The sequence below is a fragment of the Pantherophis guttatus genome, chromosome 2 (genome assembly GCF_059756535.1).
Source record: "Pantherophis guttatus breed Tessera chromosome 2, ASM5975653v1, whole genome shotgun sequence".
Classification (NCBI taxonomy): domain Eukaryota; kingdom Metazoa; phylum Chordata; class Lepidosauria; order Squamata; family Colubridae; genus Pantherophis; species Pantherophis guttatus.
The window spans coordinates 67,691,432-67,709,975 of NC_142064.1; the positions used below are offsets into that span (position 1 = coordinate 67,691,432).

General features: G+C 37.3%; 1 protein-coding gene across 3 annotated transcripts in view; it reads left to right on the forward strand.

Moving 5' to 3' along the window:
* The window catches only part of TRPM6 (transient receptor potential cation channel subfamily M member 6), a 76,467-nt gene that overhangs the window by 736 nt on the left and 57,187 nt on the right, over nucleotides 1-18,544 (forward strand). For 2 of the 3 annotated variants that reach the window (XR_015732239.1, XM_034410227.3), the window contains exons 1-7: nucleotides 746-2,866; nucleotides 7,902-7,981; nucleotides 11,849-11,896; nucleotides 13,081-13,119; nucleotides 14,406-14,586; nucleotides 16,398-16,611; nucleotides 17,306-17,430. Coding sequence is in view for 2 of the 3 variants with exons in the window: in XM_034410227.3 (XP_034266118.2) it covers nucleotides 2,849-2,866; nucleotides 7,902-7,981; nucleotides 11,849-11,896; nucleotides 13,081-13,119; nucleotides 14,406-14,586; nucleotides 16,398-16,611; nucleotides 17,306-17,430 (705 nt within the window). In the remaining variant the exon portion in view is untranslated. Of the gene's footprint in view, nucleotides 1-745; nucleotides 2,867-7,901; nucleotides 7,982-11,848; nucleotides 11,897-13,080; nucleotides 13,120-14,405; nucleotides 14,587-16,397; nucleotides 16,612-17,305; nucleotides 17,431-18,544 lie in introns of those variants that run through there. The other variant, XM_034410230.2, reaches the window with a different exon arrangement.

Sequence of the window (18,544 nt, forward strand, 5' to 3'; positions counted from 1 at the left end):
AAATGTTACCCGAGTCCTCAGACTAGTCCAGCTCTGTCAATCACTTACATTAGGACTTGCACATATTACTGATTTGTATATGTAAAGATACACATATACAATATGTATATCTTTACATATTATATATGTATATTTATTTATACAATAAAAGTGTAAAGAATTAAAATTATTTCTGGGATTTAAATTGTGTCAAATGAGTTTTACACTCTTAAGCTCTTTAGTTTTGCATTCTTAAGTTTTACTTTTGTCAAACAGCTGTAGGTCGTCCTGTGAACACCTCAATTTAGAGAATTGTGATTATATGGATTTTCAGGGAAATCCATGTAATTTTAGTCTGTATCTTAGCTTCTAGATAGAAACCTACCTAGACTTCTGAAGTAATGAATATGCAGGTGAAAAAGGGAGCTGTGCTTCCCTAGTTTCGTGTCAAGTGCTTGAGCCAAATAAATTTTTGAATGGAAAAATTATGGGGTTTTAGGAAGTTGAATTTGTAATGTTCCATATTTTTTAAGAAAATAAATGAATATGTTGGTGAGATTAGACTTTTTGCACTATTCAATATTTTTTTTAGATCTGCCACATCAAAAAGCTACGGATCAATAATAGCAAGAAGCAGCAGCTTTACTTCAAAGGTGGATTATTGGCCAAATATTTACCATCAGAAATCTTTGCCAAATTAAATCTCTTTCAGACCAAATTCTTTGCTGTAACCTGCCTGTGATTCTGACTGAATCTGACACCTGAAGCACAATGCAGTGCTCCTGAATTTCTAGTAGAATTTTGAGGACCTGCCAAATTTTGCTTTTGCAGTTAAACCACCTTCTGAAAACGTGACTTTGGAGGAAGAGAATAAAGTGGCTTGTTTGCTTTTGGTTTTTATTTTTTTAAAAGAATACAGATGTGCAAAATACTCCATGCTCCAAATAAAACTCTGTTCCAGAATTTGGTCCAGAGCTCAAAGAAGCAGGACTTGTCCACTATTATTCTAAAGTATTCAGCTATCCCATGAATACCTTTAATTTTCGAGCTATGGAGATTTTCTGAATGGCTAATGAAAGAGTAGGAATAGATTCTGCCCTTACTACTTGAAAAATGAAAGTGGGAGTGAAGCTGAATTGGTGAAATACATTCAGAGTGCTCTTGACTAAAAAGATTGTTAACTGGTTCTTTTGTTATCCTTAAATCCTTCACTCTGCTGAAGTTTAGTCAATGGATTGTGTATAACACTTCTTGGAAATCTGCCAAAAGCAGACATACATGATGTGTGCATATTGAAGATACTTTTGCCTTGTTGAGGTTTTGGATTTTCAGATACAAAACAGTAAGGATTTGTTGATGATTAAAGATGAAAGCTAAAACTGCAAAGTGTATGTGTATTAGCCCTAAGCTTTTTCTCTCCCATAGACTGATTTTTAAATTAACCATTATGTGCTGTGCTTAATCTGAGCACAAAGTCTGATTCTTTGTACAAGGGCAGGCTAAGAATATATATATATATATTTATATCTTCTTGGCTATTTTTCTGTAAATTGAGTATCATCCCTTCAAGATAGGCCAGATCAGGAAACAAAGTCTGATATTGAATTAATGCAGGCTATAATAACAGAATGTGAAGGGAGTTTGGCTGTGTTTTCTAGTCCCTCTACATCTCAGTGAATTAGGGTGGATCTAGTCCGAGTTTTCTTATACCTCTATTTCCTGGAATTAATGCAAGCTTTTGTTTTTGTGACTGTTGATGCATATTCTCTTTCATGTCATCTCTGAGGCTATCTACATAATATATGGATTATTGGCCTGCCTTGACCCTGCCTGCCTTCCTGCCTCTGTGACAAAAAAACAGGGGAACCCCCAACTAGTCTCAATTTTCCTTTTTTTGCATAACAATATGAGAAATTTTTGCTCAGCGTTCAAAATACAACTTTTTTATTTTGTACAACCCTTGTTAAAATGTCAAGAAAAGAGACTTATCATATTGAGATAAGGAGGTGTGATAATTAATCTGAGTTGATCTATTTTCTTTGTGTAAATAATTTAGGGCCAAAAATGCAAGTATTAGCTATTTTTTCCTTTGTGGAATGTGTGAGAGTGCCAAAGGCACTTACTATAACAGTGCCAAAGGCACTTAACAGTGAGAACAGTGCCAAAGGCACTATGATCAGGCTTCTTTTATTTTTTTATAAATACTAGGATTTACCTTGAAAAAAAAATCTTAACTTTGTACAGTATAAGCCCAACCACTGCTCACAATATCAAAGTAAAATTATTATAGCTTCCAGGGTGTGCTTCAGAGGGTCTTATCAATGTGACTGCAGTTACTCTATCTTAGCCTACTATTTTGAAAAATCAAGTTTGGCTAGTTGCAGTGCCTGATCTGTTCCTCCCAAAAGTAGGAAGGCTCCAAAAAGTTTGAAACTCTACTCCTTCACATATATTATTTTAACTTATGGGCAGGGAGGAACCATGCAGTGTTTCATATGAGGTGGAGAAGCACATACTGGAATTCATAACAGACCAAACTGGATAGTTTGACCCTGCCCCTTGGCCTGTCTGTTGTTTATGTATTTTGCAAGAGAGCCTTAGTATGTAACTTCAAGAATCCTCCAAAGAACTTGGGTCATAAAGTCAGCTGCCAGTCTTTGATAGAAGAAGTGGAACATTAACCAATGGTGTAGTCCAAGGATCAAGCAAAGTCTTCTTTTGAGTTTTGAATGGACTTTCTTTCTGTGTGTCTGCGATACTTGAAGCAGCTTTCAGGGACTGGAAAAGAGAGAGTGCAGCACTGATTGATGAGTGCAACTCCAGCTTGTGAAGCTCCAATTTATGAAGTAAGGAAGAAACACCAGACAGGATGAAAGTTCAAGTGAAGGTAAAAAAAAAAAACAATCTCCGTAGAATTGGACAGATGGAGTTTTGACCGAGGTTTTTTGCTAGTCATTTTAATGCAGTACATCTAGGCAGCTGGTAATCTTTCGAACTCAAATTAGGTCTCAAACCTGCTTCTTCCAATGGCAGATACTTTTTTTGCACACTGCTTCAGACATCCTGCTGATCTTGTTTTCACAATTCCACCTTACTGGAAGAAAATACAAAAGCGATGTAGCATATGCTTATGAACATGGCTATTATTATGCTTGGGATGGATAAAATGTTATTTACTTGGCTCTTGTTTTCAGAAGCCATTTCCCTTTTTTGTAGTTGTAAGTGAGGAGAGACAGAATGCAGATCACGGCTTATAAGTATTTTCAGGTGTTTGCAGACTTTGATGTAACTGAGTTAGAAAAATAAGATACAGTCTTGTATGACGATATAATCATTGTGCACAGGGAGGGACTTGAAAAAAAGGAAAAATTCAGATTTGTACTCGGGATTCTAGTTCTGGGTATGCAGGAGATAAAGTGCCTGAACATTATGAAGTTCTTTGTATCCTAAACAAGGAGAAGATGCCTAGCATTCATCACTATTCACCAATTTTCTTAGGAGGGCTAGGAAATGTCATTCAGTAATATGACTGCCATAGGTTCCTTTTATATAGGCAAAATAATTTAAGAATGCTAAACACAAAAATATCACTGCCATAACATCAAATGCCAGCTCTATTGATATTAGATGATACTAATTACATTCGTTTGAACCTCAGGGGTTCAAATCCCTGGTTCATGGTTCTTTAGATCAAACTTTATATATCACTCTTTCAAAAAACACTATGATTTTTACCAGTGACCTGAAATTTTCTATTCTTATAAAAGGGAATTCTAGAAAGAGACAAATGTGAAGTCAATGAATTGTAATTTATCAAGCGATGTAAGTCTTTTTAGTTTGTTACTCTAGAATTGTCCAAATTGTATATGTGTAAATGATCATTTTCTTTATATTGAGCATTATATATACCTGTTACATGTAACTCTTCCCATCCATAGTGTGTTTGTGTAGTCAAATATGCGTGTGTATGAAAGGACAGATTTCCTGGTTAAGAATAATAATTTATTTGATGTGGTGAACTTGGTGTATAAAAGTATGTCCCGCACTAAATGTTAGTTTCTAAGACACAGTAACAAATTGTATTATAGATGGCAAGAGAATATTTAATTTTGTACGATATACATACTTTTTTATTTTCCCATAGACAAAAGAACATGTAAAATAAACTCATCTGTAACTAAGAAATCCAGATATGGCTGACTTTAAAGCCAGTCAGTTAGTAAATCTACTCAGTGCGTGTATACATGTGTGTGTATTAATATAAATATTTTGGAACTTAGGTTTTTTCCAATTCATCAATTACTGGATGGTTTTACTTATACATGTGCAATAACTTGAATTGAGCAATATTAATTCTGGAGCTCCTACAAACTTGTTATCAGCATTTAAGTGTACCTTTCATTAAGAAGTCTCTACCAAGATCAACTTTAATTTTTCTTCTGCCATGGCAACTCATGGGAAATAAATATTTGCATAATCAACAGTTGAGATGATAAACATATAGACTTCTGGAAAATATTGGTTTTCTTTCTCAGCCAAGTCACTATTGAATGATCTGAATCTGTCTTTCGGAGTGGGTATGCAAACATAATATCCAGTCAGCCAACTCTAACTGGTTATATAGTAGATCAAGACCAGGTCTGGAAATATCAGATAACAGATTAACAGAGTGGGAAGGGACCTTATAGGTCATCTAGTCCAACCCCCCGCTCAAGCAAGAGACCCTACACCATTTCTGACAAATGGCAGTCCATTCAGACAAATGCTGAAAGCTGAACCTTAAAACAAGGAAAAATATTATTCTATGTATTCTTGAGTCTTTAAACAATAAGAAAAGTGCAATTGAAAGACAATAGTGAAAGTTGAGTGATGGGTGTAGCGAGGCACATATTTACAAAGCAGTTAGACTTTACTGCCTTCTCAGGAACCTCAGTCAGCCATTTTTCAAAGAAAAGGGATATAAGTATCCTTTAATTGCGAGAACTGATAAGCTCCTATCCTGCTAGAAGGAAATAGAATGAGAGACAGTTTTCCCAGGGGAGTGCCATGATGTCCCACGCAGTTGGTGAAAAGACCAATAAAAGAATCTGTGTATAAGAGTGGGAAAACTTAAAACATGAAAATTGTAACATTCTGATATCATGGAGGGATGCTTTCTTCATCTCGTAACTTGTATGATATAAGAAACGTGATTATGGCAGCCTTAAACCATGGAGAGACAAATCGGCAGATAGCTACGAGTCGCACTGAATGACATTAAGTTACTCGTCATCTCTTACACAATCTATCTTCACAAGAAGAAAGAAAAAGAGAATACAGTTAAAAACAGTTTTTTTAAAAAAATTGGCTCAAGTTCATTACACAATACTACTTATACAGTATTACACAATAATACTGTTCTGGCTTACAAACAAGTGGTTTTTTTTTAAATTTGATTTATATGCCGCTCTTCTCCGGAGACTCAGGGTGGCTTACAATGTGCTCAGCAATAGCCTTCATCCTTTTGTATATTTATACAAAGTCAGCTTATTGCCCCGACAACTGGGTCCTCAATTTACCTACCTTAGAAAGGATGGAAGGCTGAGTCAACCTTGAGCCTTGGCGAGATTCGAACCTGCAGTAATTGCAGGCAGCTGATCTTAATAACCAGCTTAATAACAGGGTGCCTTAGACCACTGTACTACCAAGGCTCTTTGGTAGTACCAAGTTTGACTTAAGGACAGAGCTTGGGAACAGAACTCATTTTTAAACTGGAGATTAATTACTTGTGTAAATGTACCACGATAGTCAACAACAGATTGAATAACGTCATAAGAACATATAACAAAACCATAAAAATCTCATAAAACAAACAATATAACAACACCTGCGGCATCCCTTTCTTCAGAAAATTGAACTTGTAGCTGAATTCCTGGAAAATGGAAAGTGACACCGACCTAGTCTCTGGAGGAGGAGACTATTCCATAAAATAGTGGCCATTATGAAAGAAAGTACAGTGGTCAACTTATAACCTGAACCTCAACCTTGGGACCTGAACTTCCATCCCTAGTAAAGCAGTCGTTAAATGAATCATGCCCAATTTTGACGTCCATTTTGTTGGGATCATTAAACGAATCACATCAGTTGTTAAGTAAAGCATACGGCTGTTAAATGAACCCAGTTTTCCCGATTGACCATGCTTATTGGGAGCTAGCTGGGAAGGTCACAAATGGTGCTTGTGTGAATCTGGGACACTGCAAATGTAAGTGAGCTTCAGTTCTACGCATCTGAAAATTGAGAAATACTATCAACTCTCAACTACTATCAAGAAGCTGAAGAAGCTTCTTGGATGAGAAGCGAAACGTCTTCAAAATAAAACCAGAAAATCCAGTTGCCTCTTGGAAAAAAGCACCTTTGGGACAACCATGACCTGGATGACTGAGAATCTCCGTAGATGTTTATCAACTTAATCTGATGGATCAATTCCACTTGAAGGCAACAGTCCTTAAGATACCTAAGAACCAAGCCACATTGAGCTTTATAACTAGCAGCTTCAGTTGTATTCAAAAACCCACTGGGAGCAAGAGCAGGGTCTTTAACATAGTTTTCAATGAATGTCACTTGCCAGCTTATCACTAACTGCATTGCCTCATGCATACTTTGTCACCTCAGCAACAAGGCTTCTGGTCACAGTCAAATTTCTTAAGCTCATTGCCATTATCCTTCTCCAACCATGGAGTTCTAATTGATGAAGGAGTCAAATCTTTGGAGTAACAGTATGAGAAGTTGTGATATTTAGGTGGTTTTGTACACAACTCCTGCGCTTCCAACATAGCAACGTTTACAGAACTACAGGTTTCACCAACTGTATTCTAGACTAATTTTGGATGGATAAATTCATTGCAAAGAATCAAGTCATTGGAATTATGCTCTTTTCCCTGTTCTAGCTCAGTTCAATAGCTTGATTGAAAGAATAGTTTCATAGAGGATTCTAGCATAATACATGATTTCCTAATTCACTAGTTAGATATTGATTCTACTAGACAGCAACATAGCAAACATAGATGATTTGCCCTTCTGGTAAATTGTCAATAGCCATTTCTTAAGAATTTCCACAGATTCATTGGGAGATCCCTATGAATTACCTGTGGGTTTTAAAAGACCATAGAATACAAATTTTAATTTAAACAAATGTCTACATTAAGCGTTTCAAAACTTTTTGAACTAGTAGATACATTTGAAACTTTATCATATGGCACACAAATGCTTTAAAAAAACTGGCTATCACAGAGATGGATAGACCTATATATTCACAAAGTTATTTCTATCACCTATTTTACTATTTGCCACCAAACAGCCATTTATCACCAAAGCAACCTGGTGAAACTGTTGCTCACCAAGCCCTAGACTCCTAGAGTTTAGGATGCTCCCCATTTTTCCTATACTAAAATCAGCAATACAACTTGTCTAATGGATACAAGGAGATATCCGTGGGCATGCTAAAATCTTTATAGATCAGCATTTCTTCTAAACATTTCTTTATATGGTCATCATTTATAAAGCCATACTAGCACAGTCCTAGTCATTTAGAGCAGAATATTAACTTCAATAAAGGGTTTTCTCATTGCTGAAATATAAAATAGTTGGTGGACCTTAATGTTTTTTCATCTTGGAAAGGTAAGATTTCTCTATCATTACTTCTTATTTTATTCAAAAATCTGCAAGCTTGCTTCTATCTTTAGGCCTGGGTGAGTTTAAAAAGGATTGCAAAAGCAAGAACTGTGTAAACTAATGGCCTTATGCGCAGCTTCTACATTTTTTCAGTTCTGTGATAATATTTGCAATATAGTATTAACTTCTTCATGATCCTATGAAACTGTTGCTTATTTTTGTATATCAAAAGATTTCTAGAAATCTCTTTGAGATGTAATATTTCTGTTCAGTCCCAGAAATCTTGGATTGAAGGTGCCTTCAGTAAAAGAGAATGTGCAAAAATTGTACCCAGCTCAAAAGATTCTCACAGGTACTTTGCTTCTTCTTGTTTTTTTGTTTGAACGGTACAAGGAGTATGGTGTATTTTGTATAAATGTATGCTGAACAGCATCAGTATTCATTGCGTAAAGAGCAAAGTTAGACATGGGGAAAATCTCAAATCTTATTGGCCCCATTAAGCTAATGCCAAATAATAAAAATGTGTATAAGCTTTTCAGACAGAGCTCTTCAATAGGCAAGATTGCAAATGAAACAGTGGCCTGTGTAAGGGACCTGATGTTTAAACCACAAAATTAAATACTATCATTTTCATTTCTGTAAATAATTAGCTTAAAGGTGAGCTATATTTTAGCTCAGCATTTCCACCTTTTTCTCTTAAAAGTGGTACTTCTATAAACTAGATGGCACTTGAAGAAATATATTTATCATGGATTAAACACTCTTCACTTATTACTTCAGTGTTCTGCACATTTCAGGGGTGGGTTCTACTTACCTTTACTATTGGTTCACAACAGGGTCACGTGCACGCTCTTCTGCGCAAGCGCAAAAGCATTTGATGACGTCGGGGTCAGTGGGCGGAGCCTCCTGCCGGTTTTACTACCGGTTCTATAGAACCGGTGCGAACCAGGGGCAACCCACCACTGGCACATTTAGATTGGCTTATATTAACACAAAGGAATTAATACAAAGTAATAATAATAATAAAATGCAGTATGATGGACCGGTGTCCAATATGTTAATACAGTTATTATAACGAACAACAACTATAAACTAGATTTATTTGCCTGAGTTGGAATAAAGTTAGCATAAAGAGCATTGAATCATTAGATACAGGTAGTCCTTGTTTAGCAACCAGAATTGGCTCTGGTGACTCGATTAAGTGAAGTGGTAGGTAAATGAAAATCAGGTGACCGTGACTTTGCTTTTCTGCTGGAATGTGCACCTGGAGAAGCAGCATAGACGAGTTTGGCAATAGAAAATGAACCTTCCCATAGGGGGCACCCCTGCAGTGAACCTGCTCACCTCTTATTTGCTGGGGGAGATGGCATTCTTGTCACCTGTCTAGCAGGCTGGATGTGTATAAAGAAACTCACAGATACTACAGCTGATGGGGGAAGGGGGCAGGAGGTCAATTGTACCCTGTAGTGAAGCTCCTCTTCAATGGAAAAAAAGAGCTGATTTTATTTATTTATTTATTTATTCGCATTTCTATACCGCCCTTCTCCTTTCGGACTCAGGGCGGTGAACAGCCGGATAAAAAACATCTATAACAAACATCACAATTAAAATAAGATTAAGATAATTAATAAAATTGGCTCATAATTTAAAATTTGTCAATTAAAATAAATATTAAAATTTTAAAAATTTTAAAACTAACCCTAAAATCAGGACAGACCAGCTAGTTGAAAAAAATGAGTTTTTAGGGCCCGACGAAAAATCCGGAGGTCGGAAATCACTCGTATCTCTGGGGGTAGATTGTTCCATAGGGTAGGTGCCACCACAGAGAAGGCTCTCCTCCTGGGGGTCGTCAGCCGGCATTGTCTGGCCGACGGCACCCTGAGGAGACCCTCTCTGTGGGAGCGAACCGGCCGGTGGGAGGCTATTGGTGGCAGAAGGCGGTCCCGTAAGTACCCTGGCCCTAAGCCATGGAGCGCTTTAAAGGTAATCACCAACACCTTGAAGCGCACCCGGAAGTCCACCGGAAGCCAATGCAGCTCGCGCAGGAGAGGAGTCACATGGGAGCGCCCCGTCGCTCCCATAATCCCCCGCGCAGCCGCATTCTGCACCAGTTGGAGCCTCCGGGTGCACCCCAAGGGGAGCCCCATGTAGAGAGCGTTACAATAGTCCAGACGAGAAGTGACGAGTGCTTGAGTGACCGTGCGTAGGGAGTCCCGGTCCAGAAAGGGACGCAACTGGCGTATCAGGCGAACCTGACAAAAAGCCCTCCTGGCCACGGCTGTCATATGCCCTTCTAAGGACAGCCGCGCATCCAGGAGGACACCCAAGTTGCGGACCCTCTCTGTGGGGGCCAATGATTCGCCCCCAATAACCAGCGATGGCGTCAGCTGGCTATACCGGGACGCCGGCAGCCACAGCCACTCGGTCTTGGAAGGGTTGAGTCGAAGCCTGTTTCTCCCCATCCAGACCCGCACGGCCTCCAGGCACTGGGACATCACTTCCAAGGCATCATTGGGATGGTCTGGGGTGGAAATGTACAGCTGAGTGTCATCAGCGTACTGATGGAACTCCACCCCAAAACCACGGATGATCTCACCCAGCGGCTTCACATAAATGTTGAACAGGAGGGGCGAGAGGACCGACCCTTGCGGCACCCCACAAACAAGGCGCCTTGGGGTCGACCGCTGCCCCCCTGTCAACACAGATTGCGACCGGTCGGAGAGATAGGAGGAGAACCACCGCAAAACAGTGCCCCCCACTCCCAGTCCCTCCAGCCGGCGCAACATGATACCATGGTCGAGAGTAAGGGTGGAGGACAGAAACAGGGAAGAATGCCATATGAAACCATGACAAAAGTTTGGCTGAAATCAAGGGAGATTATATCCAAAACATAGAAATGTTTTCAAAAAAGGAAATGAGATTTATCTCATGTTACCTGTTTGGACAAACTGAAGCATTGTCTTCAAGAGGTTTATAAAGGGCCTGTTTCATTATATGCTGTAACATAGTTTTAGGTGTTGTTAGGCTCAATGGTTAATCACTCCTGAGATATCTTTGTTTCCCTTTCTTGGATAATAGACTACATTTGTTCTTCAAGTAGTTGGCAGAGGTCCCAACAGCTCTTCAAGCAATCTCTTCAATACTGGAAGGTGTACTTCATTGGGGTTTGAAAACATTAACATTGCAAGGATAAAATTACGATCGCTTCAAGATAGTAGAAGTAGGGGTAGTTTCGGTCTTCCAGCATGGGAAATGAAGCAGCCATGTTAGTTTGGATAAGAGATTGGGTCAACTTAAGGAATAGTAGAATTTTAACCTTGGAAGGACATGACCTACAAAAGGGGTGGCATGCTTTCTTGTGGGATAAGAAGAATAGGATATACTCATATTTTTTTAGACATAAAATTAGAAATGCATTGATACAAACTTTACAATAAATTACAATAAAAAAATACTAAAAAAACCCATTCACATTAACTATGACATCCTTTACTACATCCTTACTGGCTTGCATCCTCCCCTATTATATTTTCTCAGTCTACACTACGAAAATCACCATGTCTTTTGTAAAGAAAGAAGGAACACTTGCATTCTCTCTGCTTTCTTGGTTATCTGTTAAGATTGCCCAGATTGGAATAAGCACTGAGCATAAGACGTCTGTTTCATTGGTGGGTTGCCCCCAGTTCGGATCGGTAGTAAATCCGGCGGGAGGCTCTGCCCACCGTTCCGGATGTCATCATAGGCGATCTGCACATGTGCAGAAGCTTCTGTGCATGTGCAGAAGCTTGGCGCACGTGCGATCCCGTACTGTGCGAACCAGTAGTAAAGGTACGTAGAACCCACCCCTGCTCTGTTTCTCTTGCTAGTAACATCATCGAGGAAACCTTTTTATTGGCTAAAATCAGCTAGCAAGACAAGACAGACATATCAATAATATTGACATTATTTATATGTCTCTCTAGCTAGCTGATTTTCTACCTTTGCAATGAGGTCATCATTGTTGCATTTTTGAGCTCTGTAAATTTCCTTGGCTGTTAACCCTTCCTTATATTCCTAATACACATCCTTATTTAGAGTGACAATGACTTCAGGACTCTTTTAGGCTTAAGCAAACTCCTTTAATAAATCTCCATCTACCCATTTTGCCTGATTGAGTCAACTATAGCATACTCATAGTTAGATATCCTTTCTATTAACCTATCCTTTTATTTTAACCCAGATGTTTTCAACATTCACATTACCATCAGTCCAGTGGACCACTGTACAGGTAAGTTTATTCTTGATATACACTAATCTTTTATTTTCTTGAGTTGCCCATGTTATCCACATTTGGATAAAATGTGGATAAAATTTGGCTTACCATGTAAGCCAAAAATTTTATTATTATTCCTTCCATGTTTCTACAATCCTTCTATAATCCTTGTAGAGCCAGTTTATTTTACTAGGTAAGATGCTGATATAGAAAGCAGGAGATTACTAGGCCTCCCTTGGCCATGAAAGTCACGTAGGTGACTTTGGATACCTGTCACTCTCTCAGCCCGACCCAGCTCAAGGATTGTTGTGGGAAAAAATAGAAGGCACAAGTATTAAGTAAGTTCACTGCTGTGAGTTATTTTTGTGTGTGTCTGTGTGTGTGTAAGAGGGAATAAAAATAGAACAATAACAATAGTAATAGGCACCTTGAACACAATCTCAAAACATCTGGACCTTGAACACCATTGGCACTGACAAATTCATTCATCAATCAGTTGTAAAGGTAGCTTTACGTGGAACAGATTACATCCAGCAACAATGCCTTTAACACCATCAAGCAGTAACAAATTCCTGGTCCTTGGGAAGTGACCAGTCATATATAATAATTATGATACTGGTTATATCATACTTGACTTTGTGTCCAATAATATGTAGTTCATATTGTTTGTAATCCAAGGATAATATTGGATACATAAAGAAATATTTAATATAATATTAAACTTTTTCTGCTCGGTCTTCTTTTTTTCTTTTATGCCTATATTTCATGTGGTGGGTTCATATTTTAAACTCCACTTCATTTTGCTACTATCTTCAGTCCATTACTTACCAATTTGTTATCAAAGATTTTAGAATACTCGTCCCTTTGTAGACTAATATTTGAAGAATGGGATCTAAATCCTAACGAATGCCTTGCACAATAATGTATAGTTTCAGGTATATTTATTAAATAGCATGTATATTTTATAATTATTGCATTGGAGATTAACACAACTATGATGTTGGAATCATGCATAATAATTGTATTTGTGTTAGTCTCTTGTTGCAACAACAACAACAACAACCTTACAGAATGCAAGTCCCTGGAACCCTATGCCTTAATCAATGTGTCAAGTCTTTAAGCACTTCAAAATTGTTCATTTTAACTGATTAAAATGTTTAGTGCATGTACCAGCATTTTTTATGGAAACTGTTTTTCAGAGGTTCTGCAGGATGTCAAGTATGCCAGAATCTAATTCGGTAAGACCATTTAAAATCTCAACATCTGCAAAAATTAAGAATGAAGTATTCTTAACAGATGATGCAATTACTATTTAAGCATTCTTCAAGAAAGAAAGAAAGAAAGAAAGAAAGAAAGAAAGAAAGAAAGAAAGAAAGAAAGAAAGAAAGAAAGAAAGAAAGAAGGAAGGAAAGGAAGGAAGGAAGGAAGGAAGGAAGGAAGGAAGGAAGGAAGAAGGAAGGAAGGAAGGAAGGAAGGAAGGAAGGAAGGGAGGGAGGGAGGGAGGAAGGAAGGGAGGAAGGAAAGAAGGAATTTAGCACAATACTAGAAGAGAAAGATGTTAGTGAAGATATCAGACTGGGAACTTAAATTTGGAAAACTAACAGCATACATGCAGAACAGAAGTTTAACTAAATTGAAGCAAGAGTGGCTCCAATGCATATTTTATATTATGCAGCAAGCCAAACATAACTATCTGGAATATGATTTTGATACCCTTATCTTTGATACTCTATCTTTGAAACTTCAATTCTTGAATAAGAACTGAAATAAAGGTTACAGGAAAAAAATAACTATCTATGAATATTGGACATTAACTGAGTACAACAAAAGAGAAGTTAGGAACTGATATTTATCTATAATCTTAGTAGGTTTTTTTGTCTTTTCATTTCTTTTTCTCTTGTATTCTTAACAAATAGAGGAGATTTTGGCTCTTAGCTCAAAGACTGAATTCATATTTTCATTATTAAAATAAATATAACGTAACAATAAGATGGGATTTAATGGTTTTATGGTTAACTTCTACGGTAATCAAAGATACACCGAGCACTAACAATACAATCTTGGCAATTCCTTTGTCCAATCATGGAAATTATGTTTCTGTACTAGGAATATTTTTTAAAAATTAAACTGAAAATAGTTATTTACCTGTTCTGACAAAGTGGCACGTTATAAATTTTTCTTTTTTCTTTTTTAACAATTAATAACCAAATTCATCTAGATTCAATTAAAACAAGCTCTGGACAACTTGGACAACTGATGAAGGTGGAGCTTTCTTTTGTTTTACAAAAGAAAGCTGACAAATAAAAAACCTAGGCCTTTTCATGCACTTCTTTTATGATTTTACCATGTTTTTATACATTGAAAGATGTAGTTATGTTTTAAGCTCCAGAAAACGTGAGAATCATGTTCATATTTCTAATATTAAACTTTGAGCTGAAGTAGCTTGTATGGTGGTTTAATGTTAAAAAAAAGAGCATCAACATTGATTGAATTAATACCAATGGAAACTATCTTTCTATTTGAGATGTTGCTGTGGTCGGCTAATTGGTGATCACCATGGGATAGATTATGGTTATCCTGTATTTCAGTCCGAAAAAGAAAAACATAATGTGGAATGGTCTGTTGAAAAAGATACAAAGATTAGTCCAACTGATGCATTTGGTACAATCAATTTTCAAGACAGTGATCACACGTACCATGCTAAGGTTTGTACAAATTTAAAGCTGGATGTGTAACACTATTGAGTTTATTGCAGAATTCTGTAGAAGTACCACTGTGAAACTCTAGAAAACAAATATTAGTGCTAAACATAAAACTGCTGTGAGATTAAATAAAGAGAATCTATATAAATATGCTTTTATTTAAATGTTTTGTCACAACTTCTTGAGCTGAATATCAGGAAAGAATACATATGAAACACAATGGAAATAGCAGCCTTAACACCTCAATTGTAATAATTGTAGAAAATAAGGAACATGACCTTGCCAGAGATATTAAGGACCTGTTGCCTAGGCATAAGGTACAGAAGCATTTTTTAAAAATTCAGAGCAACCACATAACATACAGAAGTACCTCCCTAACTTATTGAAATATAAGAAGCAGGAGGTAATACACAATCAGACCCAAAGGCAACTGGACCTTGTTGGGTTTTTTCCTTTGAAAATTTTTTGCTTCTCATTCAAGAAGCTTCTTGGATGAGAAGCGAAATGTTTTCAAAGGAAAAAAAAACAAGAAGATCCAGTTTCTTTTTGGAAAAAAACACAAAGGTTTTTTTTTCCAAAAAGAAACTGGATCTTCTTGGTTTTTTTTTCCTTTGAAAACATTTTGCTTCTCATCCAAGAAGCTTCTTGGACATCCAATGACCTGGATGATTGAGAATCTCCGTAGACATTGACACAATCAGACTTGCAAGATTCTGTTATAATAACCAGTCTTAATAAAAATAGTTTTAGCCTTCTTGTTGAGTTGATTTCCTGGTCTGGTTCATCTAATAGGCTAGAAAATAATTTCATTAAAGCAGGGAAGACATTCACTTCCTTTCTGATGAATGTATACTTTTCCAACCAGGAATTCGGAAAACATTAAAACTTTAGTGAAATCATATTAATCAGTGTATTTCTGTTCCTGTTGAAGTTGTAGTACTGGGAAAGGAAAAAAACATCACATAGACAATTAAGGTTGTGAAGTATGATTTGAAACATGAAACTGAAAACTGTAGGCAATGTTTTAAAGTTTTTTATTTTTTATTTTTTTTATCAAAATATTAAATCAATGGGTGAACAGTGTGGCACTTGGGTGTCCTACATACAACTAAAGCTAATCAAGTTAATCATAATCCTTACATTCAATCCGTTTATGTGTTTCTAATAGTAATGCATACTTATATTTATTTATAATCTATCATTGTTCAATTATTTCACATTTTCTCTTGTTATTACTTTCCTTTTGTTATATAAAAAGTCTTTTTTTTTGTAGGCAATTTACAGGGTTGAAAAAGTCTTGAATCTTGGAGAGCCACAGAAATGACCTTGTAGCAAAATATGCAGAAATGATTATGAAAACAAAAGCTTTGTTAAGTCTGAAAACCTGAGATAGACGCTAAAACTGGCTCCAGTGTAATTCTCTGGGGTATTAAAGAGAGAAGGGAAAATAAGGGCTTTCAAAATTCTGTCAGTATAGCCTATATTAATGAAGTATAGTTCCAGTCAAACTTGTAGAGTTTCTTTCTTTGACCTACGGCAGAGGTGTCAAACTCGCATCATCATGGTGTCGTCCCGTGACATATCGTGACTTCCCCTCCCTTCACTAAACTGTGGCTAGTACATGATGCATCTGGCCCATAGGCCGCGAGTTTGAGCCCTACCTCATAGGCCTGACAGAAAAGCAAGACAATGATTAGAACTCACAGCAGCTTGAAGAAGCTAGAAATAAGATTCTACATTATTCTGGTAAACGTATAGTTATCCCTGTTGTTTTGGTGTTTGGCAACTACAGATTATTTCTTTTTGTCCCACAGTATATCAGAACTTCTTATGACACAAAACTAGATCAGCTGTTGCAGCTCATGATTAAAGAATGGCAGATGGAATTTCCCAGATTGGTCATTTCAGTTCACGGTGGCATCCAAAACTTCAAACTTCCATCTAAACTAGTGCAACTTTTCAGCAAAGGATTGGTCAAAGCTGCTGAAACTACAGGAGCTTGGATATTAACAGAAGGCATTAACACTGGTAAACTTATCTCTCTTTAATATTTGGTGGGCAAATGTTTCTGAGATCTCTGAACACTAGAATAGTCTTGCTATCATCCTATTTGTTAAGAGTTACATATTAAGCATATTAAGACTATACCAGGTAGCAGCAGAGCTGCTTGTGTCTGTCATAAGCACGCAACAGAGCTGTTTTAAAGGGTGGTATTCTCCCCAAATATATTGCTTACCTCCTTGTAGAATCTTCTTCCAAGCACTCTTGGAGATTAATGTTAATTTATGGAAATAAAGTTTTGTTAAAGTTTCGTGTAGGAGTTAAAGAGCTGGCCCAGAAACCAGGAGACTGTGAGTTCTAGTCCTGCCTTAATCTAGTCACTCTCTTAGTCCAATACTACTACTATATACAAGTTAAACGTGCATCTATGTACCACATAGCATTCTCAATCATATTTAACATAAAGCATTTGGGAAAATATTGTGTCATCTCATTCTTCAGAAAAAATATCATGTATTATAAGTGAGGAATCAATGCACATTATTGTGTAGATGTTTTACAGATGTACATAATTAAGATGTAGTAATTCCATCAAGTTCAACATTGCTCTGATTCTTGTTTATATTTGGAAGGGTTACAATATATTTCATTTCTGTAATCTGATCATATTATAAATGTGTAATGATGATAATATGTCACTTATTTCAATGTAATTGTCTAGGAATATCTAAGCATGTGGGAAATGCATTGAAATTCCATGCCTCTCAATATTTAAGAAAGATCTGTGCTATTGGAATTTCCCCTTGGGGCATCATTGAAAATCAGAAAGAACTTATTGGCAAAGATGTGAGTTCCCAAATGGTTTTTTTAATTATTTTTTTCTTAATGAACTCTTTGCACTGTTGCACTGTGTAAATATCAGAGTCAAGGAGGTTGGAGAATACTACTAATTTCCTACTTATAGTACAGGGGTATCAAACTCAAGGCCCAGGGCCCAGACCTAGCCCACGGGATGCTTACATCTGGCCCACTGGGCCACCCTGGAAACAGCAAAGGACTGGCCTGAGGTACCTCTGCCAGCGAAAACGGAGCTCGGGAGGGCTGTGTGTAGCCCTCCTGAGCTCCATTTTTGCTGGCAGAAGATTGCAAGAGGCCATTGCAGCCGAAAACAGAGCTCTGGAGCCCTTTTTCGCTGACAGAGCACTCAGCCAACTACAGGCACCCCGACACGAGTGCCATTGAGCTGGCCATGCCCACCCTGGCCCCCCAAGGTCAAACACAACCCCTTTGAGGGCCACAAACATTGATGTGGCCCTTAATGAAATCGAGTTCGACACCCCTGTTATAGTATATGTGAGGATAAATATTTCTATTTATCTTGTGTAGCTGCAAATTTTAGTGTCTAGACATTTATCCTGTATATTGATGGTCATTTACTGGTCATTGAAAATATCTTATTATTTATTTATCATATGCATCTTTAACTTCTAAAACTATACCTCCCATTGTGAAATAGTTTGGACAGAGAAATATGGCCAAGAAGCCCCCTGGTTTTTTATCCAAATTCACTCCATCCCTTATACCACACAGATTGTCAGCTAATTAGAGAGCCCCAGTGTTAATATTTATAGGATGGAGAGTCCTTTCTTCATTACATTTGAACCAGGATGATTAGGGGACAGGAGACTAAAACATATGGAGAATGGTTACAAGAACTGGGCATGGCTAGTCTAGTGAAGAGAAGGACCAAGGGAGACATGATAGCAGTGTTCCAATATTTGTGGGGCTGCCACAGAGAGGAAGAGGTCAAGCTATTCTCTAAAGCACCTGTAGGCCAGACAAGGAATAATGGATGGAAACTGAACAAGGAGAGATTTAACCTGAAAATAAGGAGAAATTTTCTGAGAGTGAGAACAATCAACCAATGGAACAGCTTGCCTTCAGAAGTTGTGGGAGCTTC